Genomic DNA, 24880 nt, shown 5'->3' with positions numbered 1-24880 from the left:
CAGCCAGCCACACAGGCTCTTAGTCAGCAGTGCACAATCTAGCCCTGAATTAAATAGCCCTAACTTTCTTTCTTTTTGTTTCCTTTCTTCACAGCTGTGGTGTGATTTTGACAAACCAGTGGTCCTGAAGAACCAGACATTTAATTCATCTGCATCTTTTACGGACATCTGTTCTTATCCTGAGGTATTTCAGAGGGAACTTTTGAATCTGAGACACAGCTCCACAAAGAGTACAGGGCAACCACTACCTAGAATCAATGCTCTGTGTCCTGGTGCTGGAGTCAGGTGCCTCAACAACGCTGTGAAGCTGATCCTATCTATCCATATGCTGATAGAAAAAGCAGAGGCGGGTCAGAGAAGGAATTAATCTTTTGGTCTAGATGGGGCATTACAGCCAAGTTTCAACCTTTGAACTTCATACACAGCCATTATGCTGGCAACACATTCAGCAAGGAATCAATGAACCCACTGCAATAAAACACATGACTTAATTCATGTGAATCTAATGGAGATTAATACGTACATAGTAAACCAGCAGGCATACTGCTCTAGTTATTTTAAAGTTGCATTTGGATCAAAAAAAATCCTCACAGTGATGAGCAAGCAGGCAACAAAATCAATGTGTTAGTAATGTGCAGATTAAAGAAGTATCTTGCTTAGAAAGTCCTATGGCAGTGTTGTCATACTGCCAGCAGTCTGCCATATCCTGTAGGGCTGTAAACTTTTCTGTAGAGGAACAATACTAAAGAAAACTCTACTCAGAAAACTGAATACTATCTCCCCTAAGGCTGTATGATGGGGAAGGAAAGAAAAGGGCAGGGAAGGGAAGAGAAGGGGAGGGAAGGGAGGGGAACACATCTTGTGTCTTTATTCTCTGTTCAAGTAGCATGTGAGAGGGATTAAGGTAGGACTGTGATTCTCTCATCCTAATTAACATGGGTCTTCAGAGTCCAAGAAAATATAAATTATTTTCTCTCAGTTGACTTTTCATTACCAAACTACTACATGCAGCATCTTTCCTTTTTACTCTAAAGGTTGTCCTTGCCATTCTAATACAATGAAATGCCATAAGGTTCCCATGAGAATTTCTGCTAAGAGGCAGGTGTCATGAAAAACAGTGAATTTGTAATTTCACATTCTATTTTAGCAAAAGTCCTATTTTTAAAGTGCCCTGTACCTCAAGATGACTTATCTGAGAAGTGAAATTCAGTGCAGTATTTTTTATACTTCTGATCACTTGATCATCTATGTAGATATTTATGGAGTGAATATGTAGTCACTGGTTGCCAAAAGTAACCACTGCTGTTTTCTGTTCAGTATTTTGTCTTCACTGGTGTGCTGGCAATGGTGACTTGTGCAGTCTTTCTCCGTCTCAACTCTGTCCTGAAGCTGGCAGTACTTCTCATCATGATTGCAATCTATTCTCTGCTGACTGAGACCATTTATGCTTCCCTTTTTCTGCAATATGACAACTTTAACCACAATGGAGAGTAAGTGTTTACATCTCCCTTTAGGAGCTGCTTTCAGTAAGGTAATGGGTCAAGTCTTGCCAGAGTATGTGTGCACTGGACAGCACCACCGTTATGTATGAAATGAAGATTGCAAGATGCAATGAATAATTCAGAAAGATTTATGAGATGATTCCATCTCAGGTCCTTTTATTAAAATGCTCATTTCATGAGGACATTTAAATACATTCAAATCATAAAGACATTTAAATAGTTTACTGCTTATATCTCTCATGGTCTATCCATGTTGCTAAAAATAAGATTAATGTCCATATACATTGGTTGCTTCTGTTCTTGAAAACACCAGAGATACTGACTGAAACGCACCTCAGTTGAAGAAAACAGGAGTGACCAATTTATTTTTTAGGGGCAGGGTTTTTACTGCATACATTTCTAACCATAACATGTAGCTGTGAAAGATAACATAAAATCATAGAATTGTTAGAGTTGGAAAGGACATTAAATATCATCTAGTTCCAACCCCCCTGTGTGGGCAGGGACACCTTCCACTAGATCAGGTGGCTCAAAGCCCCATCCTACCTGGCCTTAAACGCATCCAAAAGGCTTCTACAACTTCCCTGTACAACCTGTTCCAGTGTCTCACCACCCTCACACTAAAGAATTTCCCCCTAATCTCTAACCTGAATCTCCCCTCTTCCAGTTTAAAATCTTGTCCTCTCACTACAAGCCCTTGTTAAAATTTCCTCCCTGGCTTTCCTGTAGGCCCCCATCAGGTATTGGATAGCCACTATTGGGTCCCCCTGGAGCCTTCTCCAGGGAGAACAGCCTGAACTCCACAGCCTGTCTTCACAGGATAGGTGCTCCAGTCCCCTGATCATTTTTACGACCTTCCACTGGACATGCTCCAACAGCTCCACTTCCTTCTTGTGTTGAGGGCTCCAGAGCTGGACACAGTATTCTAGGTGAGGTCTCACCAGTTCAGAGTGAAGGAGCAGAATCCCCTCTCTTGATCTGCTGGCCACAATTCTTTTGATGCAGCCCAGGATGTGGTTGGCCTTCTGGGCTGCAATTGCACATTGGTGGCTCATGTCCAGCTTTTGATCCACTGGTACTCTCAGGTCTTTTTCCACATTGCTGCTCTCCAATGTGTCCTCCCGCAGACTGCATTCATGTCACAAAGGATCACAGAAACTTAGGGGCTGGAAGGGACCTCAAAAGATGACCGAGTCCAGTATCCCCTGCCAGAGCAGAGGCACCTACAGGAGGCCATGTAGGACTGCATTCAGAGGGGTTTAAGTGTCTCTGGAGATGGAGAGTCCACAATCTCTCTGGGCAGTCTGTTCCAGTGCTTTGTCACCCTCACAGTAAAAAAATTTTTCCTCGTATTTATATGGAACCTCCTATGCTCAAGTTTATATCCATTGCCTCTTGTCCAGTCATTGGGCATAATTAGAATCATAGAATCATAGAATTGGCTGGGTTGGAAGGGACCTCAGAGATCATCAAGTCCAACCCTTGAACCACTACTGCTGCAGTTACTAGATCATGGCACTGAGTGCCACACTCAGTCTCTTTTTAAATATCTCAAGGGATGGAGAATCCACTACTTCCCGGGGCAGTCCATTCCAATGTCTGACCACCCTCTCAGTAAAGAAATTCTTTCTAATGTCCAATCTAAACCTCCCCTGGCACAACTTAGGACCGTGCCCTCTTTGAGAAGGGCCTGGCAACATTCCCCTGGCTCTCTCCCTTTATATATTTATATACATTGAAGAAGTCACCCCTCATTCTTCTCCAAACTGAAGAGCCCCAGCTCCCTCAGCCTTTCCTCATAGGGAGATGTTCCACTCCCTTCATCATCTTGGTCTCTCTGCACTGGACTCTTTCAAGCAGTTCCCTGTCCTTCTGGAACTGAGGGTCCCAGGACTGGACACAATATTCCAGATGTGGCCTCACCAGGGTAGAGTAGAGGGCAAGGAAAACCTCTCTCAACCTACTAACCACCCCCCTTCTAATGCACCCCAGGATGCCATTGGCCTTCTTGGTCACCAGCGCATATTGCTGGCTCATGGTCATCCTTCCATCCACCAGCACCCCCAGGTCCCTTTCCCCTTCACTGCTCTACAAGTCCTCAGCCTCCAACCTGTACTGGTATTTGAGGTTCTTCCAACCCAGATGTAAGACTCTACATTTGCCCTTGTTGTAATTATTAAATTTTTCCCTGCCCAGCTCTCCAGCCTGTCTAGGTCCCTCTATAGCACAGCCTTCTGTCAGACACTCCTTCCAGTTTTGTGTCTTTGGCAAAATTGCTGAGAAGACATTCTGTCCCATCATCAAGGTCATTGATAAAGATGCTGAACAGGACTGGTCTTTGGGGGGACTCCACTAGTCACAGGTCTCCAGATGGACTCTGTGCCATTGATCACCACTCTCTGGGCTTTATTTTGTGGGCTCTATATGTCTTGGGCTGCTTTGGCCCAGATGAAAGACCCTGCCTCTCTCTTGGGGTCCATCTTTTATCTCTAGCCCATTCACTGGGCTTCTACTTGGACAATTTGGAAGTTTTGCTTTCCCAGCTCCAGCCTCAACCTTACCTCATGCAGATCCCACACCCTGCACTCCACAGGGGCCGAGATGTTCATGGTTGTTTACCAAGCTCCCATGAAAAGAGAATTATTAGCTCACAGCTTGTATGTCACATTTGAGAAAGTTCATCACCCTCTGCCCACCTACAGTAAAGTACAATTTAGATAATTAATAAATTTTTCTGCAAGCAGGGAGCACTCTAATTGCACTCCTGTTCTCTTCAATTATTGTTAAGTTAAATTTTCAAATACAGGGAGTTTTTAAAGAAAACCAAAGACTACCGGGGTTCTTTATGTAATGAAACTTCTGAACAATTACAACACAAACAAATCAATAATTGTATTTTACTTTGGATTTTTTTTCCAGCACAGACTTCCTGGGTACAAAGGAGGCATCTCTACTACTGATGGCAATGTTCCTTTTAGCTGTATTTTATCATGGTCAACAGGTAATGCAAACATTTGTTTTAACCATTCCCTATATCACTTGCAATTGCAGGATGTGACAATAATTACTTTCAAAATACCAACTGCCTTTTTATTCACCTGAGCATATGACCTTTAACAATTTAATAAACCATATGCAGGATCTGATTAAAGAAAATCCACATCTGACACTGCCTAGCATTCTCAAAGAACATGTGCAATATTATATTCAGTAATACCCAACCTATATATAGCATTTTCTGATAGAAACTGAAGGAACAAATGTGACTTTGTTTATCTTAGGTACACATGCAATTCCAGTGGCATCTCACTACTTCAGTGCACTTGAGTAGGCATAAAACCAAAAAGAAGAAAGGGAATAGCAGACAATAAATAATAAAACACCCATGAAATATCTTATTATGTTCATAGAAGAAAAACACTAGATTTGAGGAAATAAGGAAAAATTGCTATTAAGCATCAACACAAACTTCTTTGGGCTCTTCTTCTTAGTACTTCATGAGTACTAAGACCATAACCACAACATGGTGATCTCAGAGCTTTAAGGATGATATCCTCAAGGAAGAACTAAGAATCCAGGTATTTCAAGAATCCATACACAGTGTACAGAAAAAGTGAAGTAAAATAAATTCAAATTTAAAACAAAACATGCTTTGAGTAAAATCCACCTAGAGCAGGGTATTTTCTCCACTCACTTCTGCACTCAAAATACCCATGGAAACAGTCCCTAAAATCTGCCAACTCTGGCATGCTTTCCCAAACACTTCATAGGGCTACTCTATCAGTTTAACAATATCCAAAATCAGTGCCCAGGAATATTTCCTTGTATCATTTAATTCCATGTTACAGAGTTAACCTTAGGGTCTCTATATGAATACAAACCAAAAACATACATTAAAAGAACTTCACTTTAATAGTCTGAAATTATGGAGAGCACAGTGAATCAAATAAAGTCTTCCTTGCTTCTCAGAAACTGCAGAAGTATTCTGAAGTAGAATAGCTTAAGAATTGCCTCATTCTAGGTGGCTGATATTCCATGATTCTTTTTTATCCACTGTGATTTAAAGTTAATCCTCACTTTGCACCCAGAATTTTAAGTTAGTTTCAAATGAAGTTTTGTAGGACTGTCTATTTAGACTCAGAGCTTTCTTAAAATCTTATGTGTACTTCAGCCAATAAATCTCAAGGGTCTTTGGTGTTAAATCCATAATTTAAAATAGTTACGTTTCTGTTACATGACATCAGGCTAAACAGACTAATTACCTATTCAAATTCCATTTCATCTGGAAGCACATCTTTTCAATATGAGTAATACATATTTGACAGCAGTGTTTCTGCAAATTAAGCTTGGGCTTATTAAATTTATAGCACATGGCAGAAGTGTTGTGGATAATTTTGAGGCTAGACTTACTCTGATGAAAATATGCTCATCTTTTTAATGAGTTAAGTAGAACATTTTGTATGAGCATGAACTATCCCTTAAAACAGTATCAAAATACAATACCATGTAGAGTCTTTTACTAGAAATACATCTCCAGGGAGAGCACACAATATAAATAGCTTGTTAGTCCTAAGTGAAACCGTCTGCTATGGCTTTAAATTGGAAGGTTTTAGCAGCTGTATAGAGGGAATAAAACTGCCCACAGCAGTCACAGTCCCTACTCCCTCTCCACCCCAATTAAACCTAAAAAGAGTCCTTACAAAACAGAGGACAAAATTCACTCTTGTTTCTTTTAGACTGCAGATCTGAACATAGATCTTGCCTACATGAGATGAGTGTTATGATGTAGGCAAGTGTTGACTGACAAGCTGGTTTTCTCTGCATCTTCTGGGGCATTTTGGTACAAAGCAAGCATTGAAGAAGGAAGGAAAGGAAGGAGAGGAAGGAGAGGAAGGAGAGGAAGGAGAGGAAGGAGAGGAAGGAGAGGAAGGAAGGAAGGAAGGAGAGGAAGGAAGGAAGGAAGGAAGGAAGGAAGGAAGGAAGGAAGGAAGGAAGGAAGGAAGGAAGGAAGGAAGGAAGGAAGGAAGGAAGGAAGGAAGGAAGGAAGGAAGGAAGGAAGGAAGGAAGGAAGGAAGGAAGGAAGGAAGGAAGGAAGGAAGGAAGGAAGGAAGGAAGGAAGGAAGGAAGGAAGGAAGGAAGGAAGGAAGGAAGGAAGGAAGGAAGGAAGGAAGGAAGGAAGGAAGGAAGGAAGGAAGGAAAGGAAGGAAGGAAGGAAGGAAGGAAGGAAGGAAAGGAAGGAAGGAAGGAAGGAAGGAAGGAAGGAAGGAAGGAAGGAAGGAAGGAAGGAAGGAATTTACCTTATCTTGCTATTATGGCCACATCTTTATACTGCTATATTTGGGTTTTAGTGTAGTGAAGAAAGGATATTGCTTGTTTTGATTGCAGGCAATCATTTTTATTGGCACCGCTGTGCCCAGAAATGTTTCTATATATGATCAAAAAATAAACCCAAAACTCAACCCTATAATTTTGTCGATTTTCAAAAATATCAGAACTCAGCAAAGCATCTTAAAATTTTCTGTTTTCAAATCCCATATATAGCACATCCTTTTATCTCTGAACAGACATTGTCATCTCAGTTGTCCACTTATTTTGCAAGAAAAAAATTTCATATTAAAATGTGATTATAAAGAAATAAAATAATTTTATATAAAATGTAAAGATTAGTTGCTACTCTTCTGAGCTAGGTGTAGAAATTCGATATTTTCCTGTACAGACACATAAAAAAAATCAGGTGTCAAAACCTGTACTACATTTTTTTGCAAATCTCTTATTACAAATCTTTGAACCATCAAAAACTCAGAATCTACCAGCAGCTGCTGCTCCAAAATACATTTAGAACTCCTTGCACAATTATAGTTAGTGTTGCCTTCTCAGTCAGGTAGTGTAGATAAAAGTCAGTTATCATATGCTACAGGCCTTGTCTTCTAGAACAAAAGGAAAGGGGAGAAGAAACTAAAAAATGTTGAAAAAATATTTTAAAATACTTTTTCCTGACACTTATTTGGGGATTTAATTTAGGAAATTAATAGCTACATGATGCAATATCAAAATATTAGAACTAGAAAAGAGATTAACTGTTTATAAAGGTGAAAATAGCATCCAGAGGACACGTAAATTACTTTTTAAAAGCGTGAAAGCTTTGGAAGTTTATACTAAGCCAGTTTCACCTTTAGCTTTTACAAAGGAAAGCTCCCTGGAGCACAGTCAGCCTGCAACCCCCCTTGCAAGATGCTTTGCATTTTCTTCAGAAAGACTTTGCTGCTGGTGACAAAAAGTGTGGACAAGATGAGTCACTAAATAATGCCTGAACCCCCTCCAAGTCACTCCCACCCACTGCAGGCTTGCCCTTTTACTTTTTTTCACTTGGCAGGTGAGTTCTACCTCAACCACTTCCTTAACCCAAGCATCCTTTGGCAAACCATTTGAAGACTCCCCCAGTTGCAAAGTCTATTATTTGATGGTATTATACACTGCTCTGTGGGTGTTTATTATCTCTGGTTAGAACATCTCGAGCTTCACAATATATTTTCTCTTTCAGCTTCCTGCAGACAGATGTATTTCCAGCATGTTCAATAAGGCCATAGCTTAATAATTCACCCTTTCTGCAAGATACAGTATCACCTGCCATAAAATCAATTAAAACTCTCCATTTAATGTACCTCCACGTAATGCACCTAAAAGTTCTAGTAGTGTTGCTGTTGTCCATGTGCTGACCCATGGGCCTCTCAGACAGACCACATGGTGCTTTGACATGTTCCCCTCCCCATCTAGCAGATGGTTGCCATTTTAACCTATATGAATTTACATTTATATGTACATTTATAAAAATACACATGTATATACATGTATAAGTTGTGTTCTGCAGGAATCTACATTTGGTCTGTACACATTCAGCACTGAAATCATTTAATTTGCTATCAGGCACTGCCACTGCCCATGTGCTAAATTGTGACTGCAGTATCTGGACCCAAAATCCATGAGGGACAGAATACTCAAGGAGCTATCAAACAGCATGGTTTTCTCTATTTTTAAAAGACTTAAATTAAAAACAACTTCATGTACCAAAAGTAAAAATACCTCAGTTTCTTGTCACAGATTTGAAAGTCCTCTTTGGGAGTGTGTTGGGCTGCTTTATATAGTTTTGCTGAAAGATGGTCATCCTTAATGAGTAAACTGCCCCTCTCTGTGTTTAGAATGACCCTTGTACTATTTCCTCATCAAATTTGAAAACACATATGAAACCAGGAACATATTTATTTCATACCTATACTAGTATCTTCCAAAACCTTATCTGCTAACTCCCTTATCTAATAAAGAGGTTTTTAAAAGGAAAATAATTTTGTGACATTTTTTAGCTACTCATCACAGCAGTAGTGTGGCAAATACTATTTTGCCTTTGACTTTTGATAAACTCACCATACAAAAGACAAAAGAAATATTCTCTTTTTCTGTCCATGATATCAAATTCTTTCAGAGTCAAAGATCTTCAGCAGCACTGAAGGCAGTTACATGGCAGGAGCAGCCTGCCAGCATCACCACACGGCATCTACTCTTGTCAGGTTTTATTTTTGCCTTTTTTATCTTTCTGGTAATACAGCTCGAATATACAGCAAGGCTGGATTTTCTATGGCGTGTCCAAGCAAAAGAAGAAATCAATGAAATGAAGGAGTTAAGGGAGCACAATGAAAATATGCTACGGAATATTTTACCCAGTCACGTCGCCCGTCACTTCCTGGAGAAAGATCGGGATAACGAAGTGCGTAACAGTTTTATTTCTGATACTTTTGTCAAATTAGCAAAAGAAATGCAATTCTGTTAGGAATTTTTTACAGCTTAGTTCTGGATAGGATTCGTTATACAAATATTTTCAATATTTGGTATCTCATCCACATTAAAAAAAAACCCAACTGTTTTAAATTCTGCGCGTGTAGGACCAGATCTGGAGTGGTGTTTGCAGGTTGAGGCTCACAAGTATGAGACACATGGACCTACTAGAGCCTGTCTAGTGAAGGGCTACAAGATGATTAGAGGCATATGACAAATGAAGAGAGGTTGATAAAGCTGAGTTAATTCAACCAATCAATTTACTTAAAAACAAAAGGATGAAAGAGGATCTCATCACTGACTTCAAATATCTAGTGGGTTTTTATAGACAAGATAGAGCCAAAATCTTCCCCAGTGTGCAAGTGGAATTACAAGAGGCAATGACATGAGTTGAAGGAAGAAAAATCACAGTTAGATACAAGGGGAAAAAAAATCCCTAGGAAAGAAGTCATCGCATCAGGCAGGGCTCAGAGAGGTTGTGAAATTTTCAATCTTGAATATATTCAGCTCTCAGCTGAACCAGGTCATAAAAGCCTGATGTAATTGTCCCTTCTTTGTGTGGTAACTATGTTAGATGACCTCCAGAAGTCCCTTCAAACCTATATGTCTATGATAAAAATTCATTAAAACTTACACAAATTTAACAGAATACCTGTACAACCTTTCGATAGCCCAGTGTTGTAGCAGTGTTATTACAGCCCTGCTACTTATGGAAGGAATGCAACAGGCTGCAGTAGTCCTGAACCTCTCACATCTTCAGACCCAAGATAACATTTTTTCCATTACATATTGCCCCTCATTTACCTCTTTATGGCAGTTAACAAAATACCCGTTTCAGAAACTGTGTGTGGCTGTGGTCCTAAAGTGTAGTACACAAAGAGAAGCTTGATAACGGAGTTTCTGGGTACTCTTAAGACAGAGTTTGAAGAGATGTTCCTGAAGGGATAAAGTCCAGCATTTTCGTCAGGAAACAGTAGTAAGTCACTTACTGCTCAGGTAGAATAAGGCAGATGAATACTTTAATAATAATAATATTATCTGTGAATAGAGGCTATTGTATGATGAAACTAGAATTTTCTAAAGTAATGATGGAATTGTCTTTTATAATGAATATGTGACAAGTATTGCAAGATTCAGTTTGCAGCATTGAGATATATATGTATTCATCTTTCAGCTAAACAGAATTAAGGTTACCCTTTTCTGATTGCACATATAGGAAAGAGATGTAGCCAGATGAATTAGACTGCACAATGAGAAATCTTTTTGTATTGAAGGTGTGATTTCTAATGCCGTCACTTTAGAATCCAGCCTCTTGGGAAATTTTACACTGTGGGTATTAAACTGCCATGAAAAACTTACCTACACATAGGAAAATTACTTTTTGAAAGCAACAAGATTAAAATACTTTATTGCAAGCAGAGCAGATCCCAGTGCTAACTATGAATTTGTTCTGGCATATCTACAATATGGATTTCAGGGAATGTGTCCTCTGTTACACATTTGCATACACTCACATTCATAATAATCTTCAAAAGCAAACAGATGCCCCATGGATCACTGATAATTCTTCAGTAATTTGCCACTGAATTCAATTCTAGCAGCACTGTTTTTTTGTAAGGCTATTTCCAGAGTGACTGTACTTGGGCATGATTTATGCACGAGGTGGCTGGCTGTAACATCTATCAGATTTCAGTACAATCAATCCTGCAGCTCATGTCTAGCCATTAAGTTAATTTCTCTGCTCTCAAAAAATGAATTCCCAAATGTGTACTGTAAGCATTTTCTCATGGATGCATTATTTCTGTCTTGAGGCTTTCTACCAAAATAGAAAAACTGAGTAGCTGAAGGCTCAGACAGTTGTTTTCTGTCTTCATGATCTGATGAAATAGTGTGCCTGAGTAAATATATGCTTCTCCTAGCACAAATTGCCTTGTTTTCCATGAGCATCCATGAGCTAACGTGTGTATTTTTTTTTTCTATACCCATTAAAGGGAACAGGAGAATCCTTATAGTATGTCTTTCATGTCCCTGCAGATGATCTTCAGTGAAAGAAAGTTTAAGGACAGGAAGGGAATCAATCATGTTTTTTCCTCAGTCAAAGCTTTGCAGTGTCCTTACAAACTAGCAGTATTTTGCCACTTTTAGTGTAGGATGCATTGTTTAAGAGTCTAGATAAAAGGTAGTATAGCAAAGCACAGGGCAGGGGTTCAGGGTGCTTTTCTAGGGATGAAGGAAAAAAAGGAGCTTGAGGTGTTCACGTCATGTATATGGCATCCATCAGTAAGTGCTTATATCATGTAAATGACAAAATTTCCTAAAACACACTAACAAGGACATTGAGAAACAACTACTCCATTTAAGTCCCAGAGCAGAAATGAAAGGATCCATCATTGGGTAAAACTGCAGAAGCTGAAGCTGGAAAAAAATTAAACAAAAGAGAATGCAGGTGTCTGTGGTGTATTAGCCACTAAAAAGCATACTGGGAGTTGCTGATGGGCTATATCCTTGGCATTTTTAAAGTTGAAATTAATTTTCTTGATAAAAATTTGTTTGAATTCAAAGAACAGACCATACTTTCACATATTCATGGCAAGAACCTGTGCATAAATACATCTGTCATTCAGTACCAGAGTGAATTATATGTATAACATAAGTGGAAGTAAATCCCAGAGCATACTTTATCCTGATGTCCCATCCCTTATAAGCTGCTTTCTGTCCCCCATAACTCCATTATCACCCCCACTTCTGTTTCTCCCTATTTCTAAGCTGTAACAACAGAAACCTCTTCCAGAGCTGAGCAACCAAGTGGCTCCATAGAAATCTTAAGAGAACCACAGATTACCAGAGTAAGGGTGCTCTGAAAACCTGTGAATAAACAAACTTGCAAAGAGCTGCAGTGGTGTGATGCATAAATTATCCACTTGAAAATGTGCTGAGAGGACTCATTACAAAGAGGTCATGTTAGACATTTGAAATGGTCCCATCTGATCCATGTTAATAAACTAATTTAGAAATGTATTGTCAACTGCAAACAGTTTATGAGACAGATAAATAACAAACATTTTGGTCCTTTTATTTGCCTAATGTTTTTTGATTCTTTGGTATTCATACCTCATTTCTTCAAATGGTTTCCGATATAAATCAAAATGAAAAATTCTCTTTCATTTTTGATGGTATATCCCCTTGACCTCAGAATCAAAAAGAACAGTCTTTCAAAGAAAGAGCAAACCCTGCATATAATCCATTATAAAAATGCAATAGCTGCCAGGCTCCTGCTGTTGAGCTTGGCTAGCACTTCATACACTAATCCTAACCTCAGATATTAAGGTATTATGCATGGGGAAAAAGAAAAACCTATTTTAATTGCAGCTGGTTATATGCTCTTCTCTATATTACCACAACTAATTTTTTTTCATTGCTCTTTTAGGAGTTATACTCTCAGTCTTATGATGCTGTTGGTGTGATGTTTGCTTCTATTCCTGGATTTGCTGACTTCTATTCCCAGACTGAGATGAATAACCAGGGAGTAGAGTGTCTGCGTTTGCTGAATGAAATCATTGCAGACTTTGATGAGGTAATACCAGCTACTAAAGAAATCCAATAATTCATAAATAATGAGTTCTCAAATACTAAATATGTCATTCTTAATTATCAGATTTACTGACTATTCTGCTTCCAATCATTGTGTGGGTTCTTTACTTCAATAACAATTATCTATTTTGCTTGTAGTACTTTGTCTTGCCAAACTTGGATCTGAATGACCTAGAGACTGAAATCAATTATTGAGTGTAATAACATATAAATTAAAGCACAATCTGTTCCAGCGTATCTAGAAGTAGAACATGCCTCAATTCTATAGAAGGAAGAATGATGAAGATATTTTTAACAGTTCTGCAAAATACTGTTTTGGAGAAGAAAGGAGAAGAAACGCCAGTCCCCAAATGTAGCTATTTCCAGGTGGAAACAAGTAGAAATTGCAAAGTGAAGAGGAAGTCAGGAGGAAGTTTCATACTTGGTATTGCACACTCTACCAATTAATTAATAAGGAAGCTTAAACAGATGGTATCATGTCCTGCAATGAACACAAGAGGAATTAAGAGACGAAGGACAGACCACCAAAAAAACTTTAAAACTAGGCAGTCTGCAAATGTAAGGCCAGTTACCTGTCATGAGGAATTTTTACCTACACACTGGAAGCAGTTTTCAGGAGTGTGACCCCCTCCTGAGCTCCTTGAGTCATAGAAGCAGAATCTGATTCACCTTTACTTAGGACTGAGATTGGATTTGTGTTCCAGATTGGAACGGTCCAGGGAGAACAAGGGAGGGAAAAGGTGGACGTGGTAGTGGTTTTCAGAGAAGTTATTTAAAATGAAAGTACAAAGGAAAATACATCCTTTTCAGAATTCTGAAAATTAAGATTAACACTAAACTGGACAGAAGGGGAGGGGGCATATGTGTCATGTTCCACAGGCTGGAAATATGGAAATTCTTGGAATCCCACAAGAAGAAAGTAAAGATAACACAGTATCAGGTGCAACTAGACAATTTTATTGTACACAGAACTGGTAGGCATTAAAACCATAGTAGTTAGCCTAATCCTATAGAGGGAAGAAAATAGAAAGAAAAAAAAAGGAAAAATAAAGCAATACCCAAAGGTAGAGGGAGAGAGAGAGAAATTCACCACCCACAGATCCAGCAATGTTCCCTTGATCTCATGGCAGAGAAGAAGGCGAGTGGGGATGGTGGTCCATGAAAAAGTTACAAGGTCTTTTCCTTTTGTGCCATGCTTTTCTTGCTGCTCCTCAGCCACTAGCCAACTGTGGCTTGTCCACCATCTGCTGGATCAGCAAAAAAACCAGGTTTTGGCCAGGTGTTGCTCTGCCAATTATCTCTCTCAATTAGGAGTATCCAACCTGGCCCTGTCAAGGAGCTGGTTTTTCTCAAACTTTATGACTTATCTCTTCTCATGCTGTCTCTTCTCAAGCTTTACAGCCTCACTTCCCATCTCTTCTCAAGGCCTTCAGACTGCTTGAGACAATACATCATTCATCCTGCTTGTTAGAAAGATAAGAGTATCACCACCTGCAGGATTCTGAGTATCAACTGGTGGTGCTAAGTGTCTTGACAGCTTAAAATAAAGATGCAGTTTGTTCTCTCAAAGAGAGCTGGATCTGGATCTTGCATCCTACATGAGCTCAGTGCCATAGTCTAGCAACCGCAACGGTGGTAAAAGGGTTGGACTTGATGATCTCTGAGGTCCCTTCCAACCCAGCCAATTCTATGATTCTATGATTCTATGTAACCATGAAGCAATTGTCTAAAATAGAGAGGGGAAAAACTCCACTTGGGTTGTGGTTTGAAAAAAGAAAATCTTTTATCACTTTTACTGCTTTTAGCACTTTCAACTCAAAAAGCAGTATCAGAGTGTGAAAGGTAGAGTGCTTGAGAAGCTGAGAAAGTATCCTTGGTCTTTGCATCTGGACCAGGATTGTGTCCAGAGATTAAGCATACAGAAATCTTTTCTCCAGAAAAATAAAGCAATAGCAGAGTTCTTACCTCTCCAGGGTTTAGAGAAATCTTCATTCCAGCAGAATGTAAATTTGAGAACCACTTTGTTTATTTTATTTGTTTAGTAAGTTAGTTCTATTTCATCCCTATTTTGAGCACCTAACTCTCTTATGGGATCTAGCCTAGAGGTTTTGTTTGGGGGTTTTTGCTTTAAAATGAAAAAATATATTCAAGGGCTTCAGAGAAGGGTTCTAGAGAAAAAGATTAAATTAGAAGGCATACCAATTAGAAAAAAAGTTAGAAAAAATTTACTTTTTTTTTCTTACTTCCATCCTGAGCAGCAAGTAGCTAAAGCCTCTGACAAGTTTTGAGGAATTTATTTTTAATTTGCCTCTTTGATAGAAGTTATGTTATCTTCATTTGATAAATGGAAAACAAAGGCACCAAGGGTGAATTAACTTTCCTGCATTCTTTTTTTTTTTTTTTTTTTTGAAATACATATACCTGTGCACTTGACAGAAGGTAGAATGTGAATATGACCCCAGATGAGAGCCTTAGTTGTACCTCCATCCTTCCTCATCCTGGGCATCTGCATCATGAGTGTCCATAGAGTGATAGTTAATACAAACTGGACTAGTGTTAAGATTACCAAACTCTTGAGACAATTAAATTGTGAGGTTATCCATATAATTGATCAGTTACTAAAATTACTACTAGAAAATATAAGAATTCATAGGGGATGAATCCCAGTGCATTTCAGTAGAAAACAAAAATAATCTCCTACTAGAACTCTGCAGAGTGCTAAGCTCCTGCACTGCTTTCCCCACAGGTATTAATACCTGCTTCTAATTTCTGAGCTCTTGCACAGCTGTCAGCATGCTTCTTGATTAATAGTTTTGTTTTTCTTTCCAGATCTTATTAAAATTATTATGGCTCAAACTTAATGCAAAGCCTGTTGCTATGAATTAATTTAAGGTATTTTGTCATGCACGTTCATATAATCTTCACAACAAAACTCCGTTGCTGTTTTGGTGATTACTGAAGACAAGTTTTTCATCAAAAGCCCCAACATAATATTACATTCAGACCCCTAACACCTGCTCTGTAATTAATAAAGGACCTAATTAGGGATTGTTTTTTGTCTCAGACATGTTTAGTTGAATAATAGATACGGTCTTGATGCAGTAGTAAATGAAATTATGTGATCCCCTGATGACTGCTAACCTATTTCCAGCATGGTGATGCCATTAGTTTATTCTGTCTGAGCAATGTGAAGTTATAAGCCAGACAGAACAACTGAAGTGAATAATTCCTGTAAAGGAACCAGCAATAATTTCCAATATGATGTTTCAGGGCCAGCAATGTTTCCGTGTGAATATTGGTGGACACTACAGGATGTTCCTTGTTTTTCATGATGCTTCTTGTCAAGATTTTATGCTGTCTCAATACAGACCTGGAAGCAAAATGTAGATGTGCATCTTGAGAGAAGAGCAGATTTTTTAGATATGGGAAAATCTTGCTCCTAAGCATCATGTGAACACTGCTGTAGAAATACCCAATGGTAGAAGTCTTCGTTCAAGAGTGTAAGACATTGGTACCTGATACCACATGAGATACCCTAGGTGACTTGGGACACCCACAAGGGATTTTCAGGTCTCATTCTGTACCATCAGAAAACTCATGCAGTTCTGGAGAAAGCCATTGCAGGTTTTCCAGGGAAGCAAGTCTGATGACACAAGGCATCTATGTTTAGAAAAGTGAATTAGTTCCCAATCTCAAACCAGATTCCACACTATGAGTCCCCTCTTCATCTTATATAGATAATGGTAGTAGAAATATTATCTCTATAGAGCCAGGAAAATATTTCAGAATGAAATTAGTGGTAAAAATACAAGTAGACTTGGTTTAGAAAATGTGATAAGTGCACAAGAAAGATCTTGGTTTACTTCTTTCTTCTGTTTGGTGAAGTTTCCTTGTTACTACAGAACTGAATCAAGTTCTGTTACTTAGTTTTCCAGGTAAGGGATCTATGTTAGAGAGTCAAAGCCAGTCAAATAAAAAATATTTAATGGTGGAACAGGACCTGCCACCAAGAAGTGCATGGGGTAGGAGTCCACAGAGGAGTCAGGTTGTAGCTTTGTCTTTCTTAGGGATTAGGGGAACCTGGGCCAAATGATGGTTTTAAGGAGCAGGTGACTGACATTTCCTGAAGCACAGTCTTTACAGAGTTTTTTTTTCCCCTGATGACTTCCAAATCCATTGCAGTCCAAATTATCCAGGCTGCCTGTTGACTGAGGCAGAATGAGAGGTGTTGGTTTCTGAAACTAAAAAAATTAAATTATTATTTTCAATTAGACATCTAGAATATACAGCTATATATAATTTTCCCTTTTGTACTCAAGCACAGAGGTACTGACAGAAACGATTCAAACATCAAAAAATAAACATGAATATTGAAAATCTACTTTAAAAATTATCCATTTTTATATAACTATGCTCTTAATACACATACAGGGCTAAATTCCCATTCTTAGAGATATTGCACCAAAAATAAATAAATTGGAACAGTTCTTCTGAAAATTATGACTCTTGAAGGAGTTGTTTTTTTGTTTTTTTATTTTAATATTCTTTCCAGATCAATCATTTATGTATCCTAGTGATGTTACAGTTGGGATTTGCGCTTTAATAAGAGCTTTCTAGTTCATGGATTCTTTCTCCTCCATCTTCTTTATCCTGCAGTGATTTACACAGTGGGTATCACAACAGATTTTCATATATTATGTTTTCATAAATAAAACTTTCTGCAGAACAGCAGGATCCTGCTTTCAGACTTCAGTGACTACTTTGCAACTGTGTGCCCTGTCCTGGAACATCCTCTTTTGTGCTACTTTGTACATGATTCATGAAATGTGCACATCCCAGGGTCTGACCTCCAGATAACCTTGGCTGAACATTAATTCCAGCATCAAGCCATTAATTTCTTCTCAGATACCAACCACATTCCAGTGTTTGAAAATGTTCCCTGGACTATCTTGGTAAATTAGCAAGCCTACTTAAAATGTTATTACAAATTGCAGCTGATATAGGAATGAGTTGGAGTATCTGTCCCCAGTATCAAAATCCATCATCCTGTGATACTGTGAAGAAAGTATTTGGTAAATAAACCATTATCTGAAGAAGGAAAGAAGCTACCTGACAGATAAGATAAAGCAGGAAAAAACAGATTTGGAAATGATAATGAATGAGAAGAAAACAGATAACTTCAGATTATTTCTTCTATATAGCATCATAGCCAATAGGCTCTTTCTTCCTTAAAAAGATAATTTTAGGTATTTATCATACATTTTAAATTACTGTACTGCTTGCTGTTGCTTCCAGCAGCCATCTGGAAATGAAAATATAGGCTGTTTTTAACCAAGACCATTTTTTCCCCTTGCCCACACACCTGGTGCTCTCAGACTGCTCACAAAAGCAGAGCTACAAGAAATGGTCCTTTTCTGTAAGAGAGCAGTTGGAAGAGCTGCCCTTGTAGGAGGAAAAGAGAGATAATGGGTTTATCTGCCAGTACGAAGAAAAACAAGAAGCAGGTCAAGTTTTTGGACTTCCCTGACTTGGAAGGGAGCCATGAAGCATATGGGTTTGTATTCCCTGAGCACAATGCTGTACAGCCTCCCATTAGAGACAGATGGTGAAATATCTGCACATGAGCATCAAAGCTTCCAGGACCCCAACGCTGTGGCTGATGTCCTCTGTCGTTATTTCAATGGCAAGGGATATTTCATGTAAGGCTTTTGGTGTGTTCCTCCCTTTGAAGGAAATAATCTCTTTAGTTTTTAATTGACAGGAAACTCGAACCCACAAGTCAGAAAAATAATCTGTGATGCTGTATTAAAAAAAAGGAAGAAATGCTTCATTAAGTTATCACCTCACCACAGCAAGAATTTTTTTCATTCAAATTCTAAGTTGAGCCTTTAGAACTGAAAGTATGAAATGCCTTGTGTCTGTGAACTGTTTGCTTTTTTTTTTCCAGAACTACCTAACAGCACTGATGTGCAAATTTATTAGATATCATACTGTTTATCATGAAGTTTCTCTGGGGTTTTTTTGTTATTAACATCAGCAATTCACATTTTTAAAGGCTATTGATGAGGTGATACATGCCCATTTTCAACATCAAGTTCTGCTGTCATTAATAGAGTTCACAGCCTGAATTCTGCTTAGGTCTCTCAAAGAATGTAGGTTCTGGCTTCTATTTCATGGAGAGATCTCAGATAAACTGTGAATATGGACTTGGAATAAGGACCAAACTGTCACTCCCACTCTAGTCATTGCTTCAGTAACTAAACTAAATGTATTCCTCCGCATGTGGGTTCTCAAGCTGACAAATTCTTCAAGCCTACTTGGCACTAATTGCTATCCCAAATAAATACAGATGTTTACCACTCCCATTGGTACCCTGTGTTTTTGGCAGAAGTTGGATACATAACAAAATACATAATGAAAGTGCAGATTAAATGACCCAATAGACATTAAATTATTAGTCCTGACAGGAAGCAAAGGGAAGTGTGGGATACAGAAGGAACTGATGTCTCATAGAAGTTTTTGGAGCCATCTACCTCTATCCATTAACTGTGTAAGATAATTAAAATAGTAATTTCAAGGGGACTGGATTCCCTTACGCATTGGTCTCATCACTGAATAATTTCTGTAGCAGCACTTAATTTTTATACTAAGCTCCTCCAAAAGAGATTTCAGAAGATTTTTAAGTTATCAGGTCTACTTATATTCACACATACCTACACAGCGAGTTTGTCTCCAATATTTTTCAGTGATTATTCCTTGGGAAATGAATGGCTTACCTGTATTTGAGTTAGGCTGTTTTATTCATTATGTGTTTTACCAAATGGTTTTACAGGATTTAGCCTTAATTCTGTTTGTGATTTTGCAAAGAGTCCCAGCTCAGTATGCTCCAGAACCCAACTGGAAGATACCATGAGCGTAATGATTTATTTTTATGTCTGTAGAAGCATTTTTCATTAAGAATTACAGAAGTAACAGTGTTTTTTAACATGTCTATTAGTTACTAGGTGAAGAGAGATTTCAAGATATTGAAAAAATTAAAACAATTGGCAGCACATACATGGCCGTGTCAGGATTATCACCTGAAAAGCAGGTAAGAGAACAGTCTTCTTTACAAAGCAAAGCTTTTAGCATGGCCCACCATTCATATTAGAGAATATTATGTTGTCTTTCTGTTGTTCATAGAGCTGATTTTTCTAAAAGATAATAGACATTTGGGGCTTCTGGCAGACAACAGCTGCACTTCCTCATGAATTGAAATGCCATCTTGTGCTCAGAACAAGAACCATATGGATTATTTCCTCAAATTTAGGTTTATAAAAGAGAAAAAAGCTCTCCTTTCAATCACACTGATGTGAATCTAGAGCAGCTCTATCTGTACCTTCATACATAATCTGAAGTTACCACTGTAACTCAAACTGGAATCAGGCTGACAGCTTCCAGTTATCTATGAAGAGAGAGGTTCTACTGACAGCATATCCCTGCAAGTGCAAGGTTACATTTAAACATTTTCCAGATTATGTAGCTGCATATCTACAGGCAGCATGATAAACTATACATGAAAAAGAAAGCAGACTCCTCAGTTCAACTGAAGAACATCACAAAGCCCCAAGTCTGCCTGCATTGCAGAGCTGGAAACCAAGCTGGGAGGAAAATTAACCACAGAGGACACATGCACAATCACAGCTATAAACCTCAGATAAATCAGATGAGAGAAATCCATTCATAATTACAGTCAAGGATATTCCTGAAAGTGAGGCCTCCAAAGGAATGAGGCAAAGCCCTAAATTACACCCAGGGAGAAATCAGCTGTTGCTAAAAGCTCTTTGGCTTTGCAGCCTCTCCCCATGAAAGAACACCACAAAAAAGGTTGTGCTGCCCCAGATCAACCACAGTGTGCAAATCAGATCTGCCCACATTGATTACAACTGTCAGAAAAATAGAAATCAGATTAGCATGAGCTTTATAAACAAGAAAATTTCCACTGTTTATATGGAATACATTATAAAACATGTGGAGTGTAACTAGCTGAGCATCTCCCACCTACAGAGTAACAAGTGATTCTGACAGCTAGGACTTCACAGAACTAGGCATGCATGAGATTTTTGCTTGTTCAAACTCACAATGCTTCTGTACAGAGATGAGCAGAGGACTGAACACAAGGGAGGTAGCTGGTCATAGTAACACAGCTCTTAACTGCTTTTGACTCCTCATGTGGGTAAAAATTCAAAGTGAAAAAATCTTTATGGCATTTCCAAGACTGATTAACTCATTCGTTTTCTCTAATAGCCTAGAGAGAATTTTATGTATGTTTTATAAATACTTATCTTCATACATATGTCTATATCACCTTGTCAGCATCAAAAAGGTGTGAGGTGCTGAGGGGCATTGGCATGCCTTGAACTGAATGAGGCTGAGGACAAGGACTGAGCACGGTGTGAACAGAACAGGGTGATGCCAGGGAGATGCTTATGTTCAGGATTAAACATTGAGGATAATGAAAATTGAAAAAAGACTGGACTGCATGACCCAGGGAACCAAAGGTCTGGTTCCTATGGAGCAGAAATTTGTTTGATAAATTACCTGCCTTCAGAGTAGATGAGATGACTTCTTACTGCTATCAGAACCAAACCATTGCTGTTCCTTAATCCACTGTCCCCTCAGAGAAACAATTAAGGAGTTCACTGTCTCTTTAGACTCTTGAGAGTCTCTGCCCCACTATCTGCTCTGTTCTGGGAAGACCAAAATCCACTCCTGGTCCCCATCTGTCTATTGGCTGCCCTGCAGGAACAGGAACCCAGGGAAAGGAGTAGGGAATAATGTGACTGCTCTGAGCAGAGGCAATTAATGAGCTACAGAATAGCCTTTTCTCTTGCACTTAACTGATCCCAGATTTCCTGGCTTGCTCTGTTGTTCTTGTTGTTGTTCCTGAGAGCCCTGGAGTTGGTGCTTATCCTGGGTGACAGTTTCAGCAAAGGAGAATTATGTTTTTCACATATTTTACTCTGCTTCTTGCTTACGTGCGTCATCCCTGGTTCTCACCTGGTTTTGTCTGTTACATCTCACCCAGCTCAGTTCTCTCTGTACTCTCTTTGTCTGCCTTGGAGTTCATATACCTTATTAATTCCCATGATTACCTATCAGACTATTTACAGGAAATTACTTTGGTACTTCATGCTAAGCTTCTCTGCATCCAGGTATGCAAATGCTGTAATATAAATGGGAAGTGTTACTATTAATAATACCCTACTTGTCTTGGATCTAATGTGTTGAGACTGTTCTTACAAATTCTATATTCAGATAATTGTCACTTGGCAGGGGTTGGTGGGAGGTGGGCAAATGGCAAAACCTTTCTAACATTGGCTTATAACTTACTCCTCAGCAATGTGAAGATAAATGGGGGCATTTGTGTGCTCTGGCTGACTTCTCCATAGCTCTGAATGAAAGCATACAGGAGATCAACAAGCATTCATTTAACAACTTTGAACTTCGTATTGGTAAGCAGAGTACAAGTGTGTGAATTAAAATGTGGTTTTGTCTGCAAGGACCTGACTCTGTAAGTGCACCACAGAAGCACTGAAAGAACACATACAATTGAAAATACTTCACATAATATACCTCCTGTTTTCAAATTGACTTGATCCAAGGCAAAGTTAAAAATAAAAAATAGTCTGTTAGCAGAATGGTGGCAGTAGAAGTTCTAAGGTTTAGTGAAATGTGAATACATTATGAAGCTCCCGTCTTTAGCAAGTCTAGCCAAGACCTGATAGGTATAAGACAAATAGCAAACTGACCTAACCCCAAGCTTGATACTGGCTTGCACAGCCCCTAATTAATGTCCCTATCCTAGATTTTTCTGCAGTGAAGGAGTAATAGTGGCTTATTCTAAACCCTGCATGTAGTTCTTTGGGTGTGAACAAAAATTGAACTCTAGCTCTGACCTGACCTGTCCCAGTGGCAGAAGCTCTTAACGTCCGTGAAGAGGACCCTATTATCTTGGATGGGATGTCCTGATGGCTAGTAGGATGGGACATGAAAAGATGGCCTTAATATATGGCACAGGGCAGGAGCAAATCTGATGGCTTCTTACACTGAGTAGATCACCGGCCAAAAGCCACAAAGAATAAACATGTCCTTTATATTCATCCCTGCCTTAAAAAAGCTGAAGTATATTCATAAGTCATAGCATAGAGGGTCACAGGATAACTATTTGAGATCTGCACTTCCTAATGGTCTTGAACAGAAAACCCTCAGTTCCCAAGATTCCTCAGGGAACATGCATCCACTTTTTGTGTCAATCACTTGCTAAGATTTCATAGAGCATGAATGGGTATTTAAAAACAGTTTTTATTGCCAATGTTAAAAAAAAAAAAAAAGGTAAAAAAAAATCTAAAATCTAAGATTCTGTTCAGCATCAATAAATTTATTCTTAAATCACTGCAGTAGGAAAAAACATTGCTTTTATTGAATTCATGCAACAGTCTCACAAGTTACAGTCTTTCAATAACTTCATAGAATATTGTAGTGTTTCCACTTCATGGAGCATAATTTCTCTACTGTATATAACTAACAAGGTTGCCTTCAAAAAATGTAGACCCAGAAAGATCCTTCCAGAGAGATCTTTGCTAGTACATCAGAATCAGTTTGTGGGAGCTTTAGCAATAGTGTTCAGTACACAGATGATGAACAAGGACTGAGGTTCCACTGTAACAGGTGCCCTGTAAAATAACTTTTCATGTCTTCTAGCTTTTATGGCCTTTTTTCCTTTATTTATTTGCACCTTTATTTATATTGCACCCTTTCTTACACTTAGATATAAATGTATCTGAATGAGGCTTTGTCTAGTTCTTAACTGCAAATATGGTTTTCAGCCATTCTTGTCTAATTCTTCTCAAATTTTTAACTTCCTTTTTCATTAGGGATTAGCCATGGCTCCGTCGTAGCAGGAGTTATCGGTGCTAAGAAACCCCAATATGATATCTGGGGCAAAACAGTTAATTTAGCAAGTCGGATGGACAGCACAGGTGTTAGTGACAGAATACAAGTGCCTGAAGAAACGTATCTGATCCTGAAGGACCGAGGATTTGCCTTCGACTACCGAGGAGAGATTTATGTCAAAGGTATCAGTGAACAGGAAGGAAAAATCAAAACATATTTTCTTCTAGGAAGAGTTCAACCAAATCCTTTAATCTTACAACCAAGAAAACTGACTGGACAGTATTCATTAGCAGCTGTTGTGTTAGGACTTGTACAGTCTCTTAACAGGCAAAAACAGAAGCAAATCCTTAATGAGAACAATAACTCTGGAATCATAAAAGGACATTACAACCGGAGGACTTTGCTCACTCCTGGTGGATCCGAGGCAGCAGCCCAGGCAGAGGGGGCTGACAAAACTGAATTGCCATAAAAAGCATTTTGTTTGTGTTCTTTTTTTTATTATTATTTCTTTTATATATAAAAATAAATATACAAATAAAAAGGGTTTAATTTTTTTTAGAAGAAGCGTGATTATTTTCTGGTGTGATGTTTCTATGAGATTCAAATTCCCACATTTTAATAAATGGTGCCAACATCTCTCATCCCAGCTGCAACTAAACTCTGAATGCCCAGGCATAGAAGCTGAAAGCCACCACTCTGTTGTGCCAGTTACCTGCAGGAGGGTGTGGGGATAAATTTCTGACTTGAGAAATTCAGAACGTTTGTGTGGGGAGTTAATCATGGGGAATGGAGGCAACACTGTCCACTTTTCTGGGGTGAAAGCAAAGGCATAAAGAGATTGAGTAGGTACCTCTCACTTTAAATTGCCTCCAAGTAGGGTTATATGCATCTAAACTAGTTGCCTGGTGTTCGTAACAGCCAGGAGGAAATTATAGTCATTACAGCCAAAGGCTTTTCAAGTGTATCTATCTGGAAGATAGATGAGGTGGATCTAACCCTAAACACACTGACTGCATTGAGCCCCT

The 24880-nt window shown here is 38.7% G+C and overlaps 1 protein-coding gene across 1 annotated transcript in view; it reads left to right on the top strand.

Annotated features, from left to right (window-relative positions):
- Positions 1 to 24324, top strand: part of ADCY8 (adenylate cyclase 8) — a 125742-nt gene extending 101418 nt beyond the window's left edge. The window contains 8 exon segments of the mRNA XM_030445296.1: positions 95 to 184; positions 1318 to 1496; positions 4422 to 4503; positions 9103 to 9261; positions 12757 to 12903; positions 19918 to 20010; positions 22300 to 22414; positions 23837 to 24324. Coding sequence (XP_030301156.1) covers positions 95 to 184; positions 1318 to 1496; positions 4422 to 4503; positions 9103 to 9261; positions 12757 to 12903; positions 19918 to 20010; positions 22300 to 22414; positions 23837 to 24324 — 1353 coding nt within the window.
- The last annotated feature ends 556 nt before the right edge of the window (positions 24325 to 24880 follow it).

Source organism: Calypte anna, chromosome 2, assembly GCF_003957555.1.
Source record: "Calypte anna isolate BGI_N300 chromosome 2, bCalAnn1_v1.p, whole genome shotgun sequence".
Lineage (NCBI taxonomy): Eukaryota > Metazoa > Chordata > Aves > Apodiformes > Trochilidae > Calypte > Calypte anna.
The sequence above is the reverse complement of the archived record's forward strand: the minus strand, read 5'-3'. Positions and strand labels throughout refer to the sequence as shown.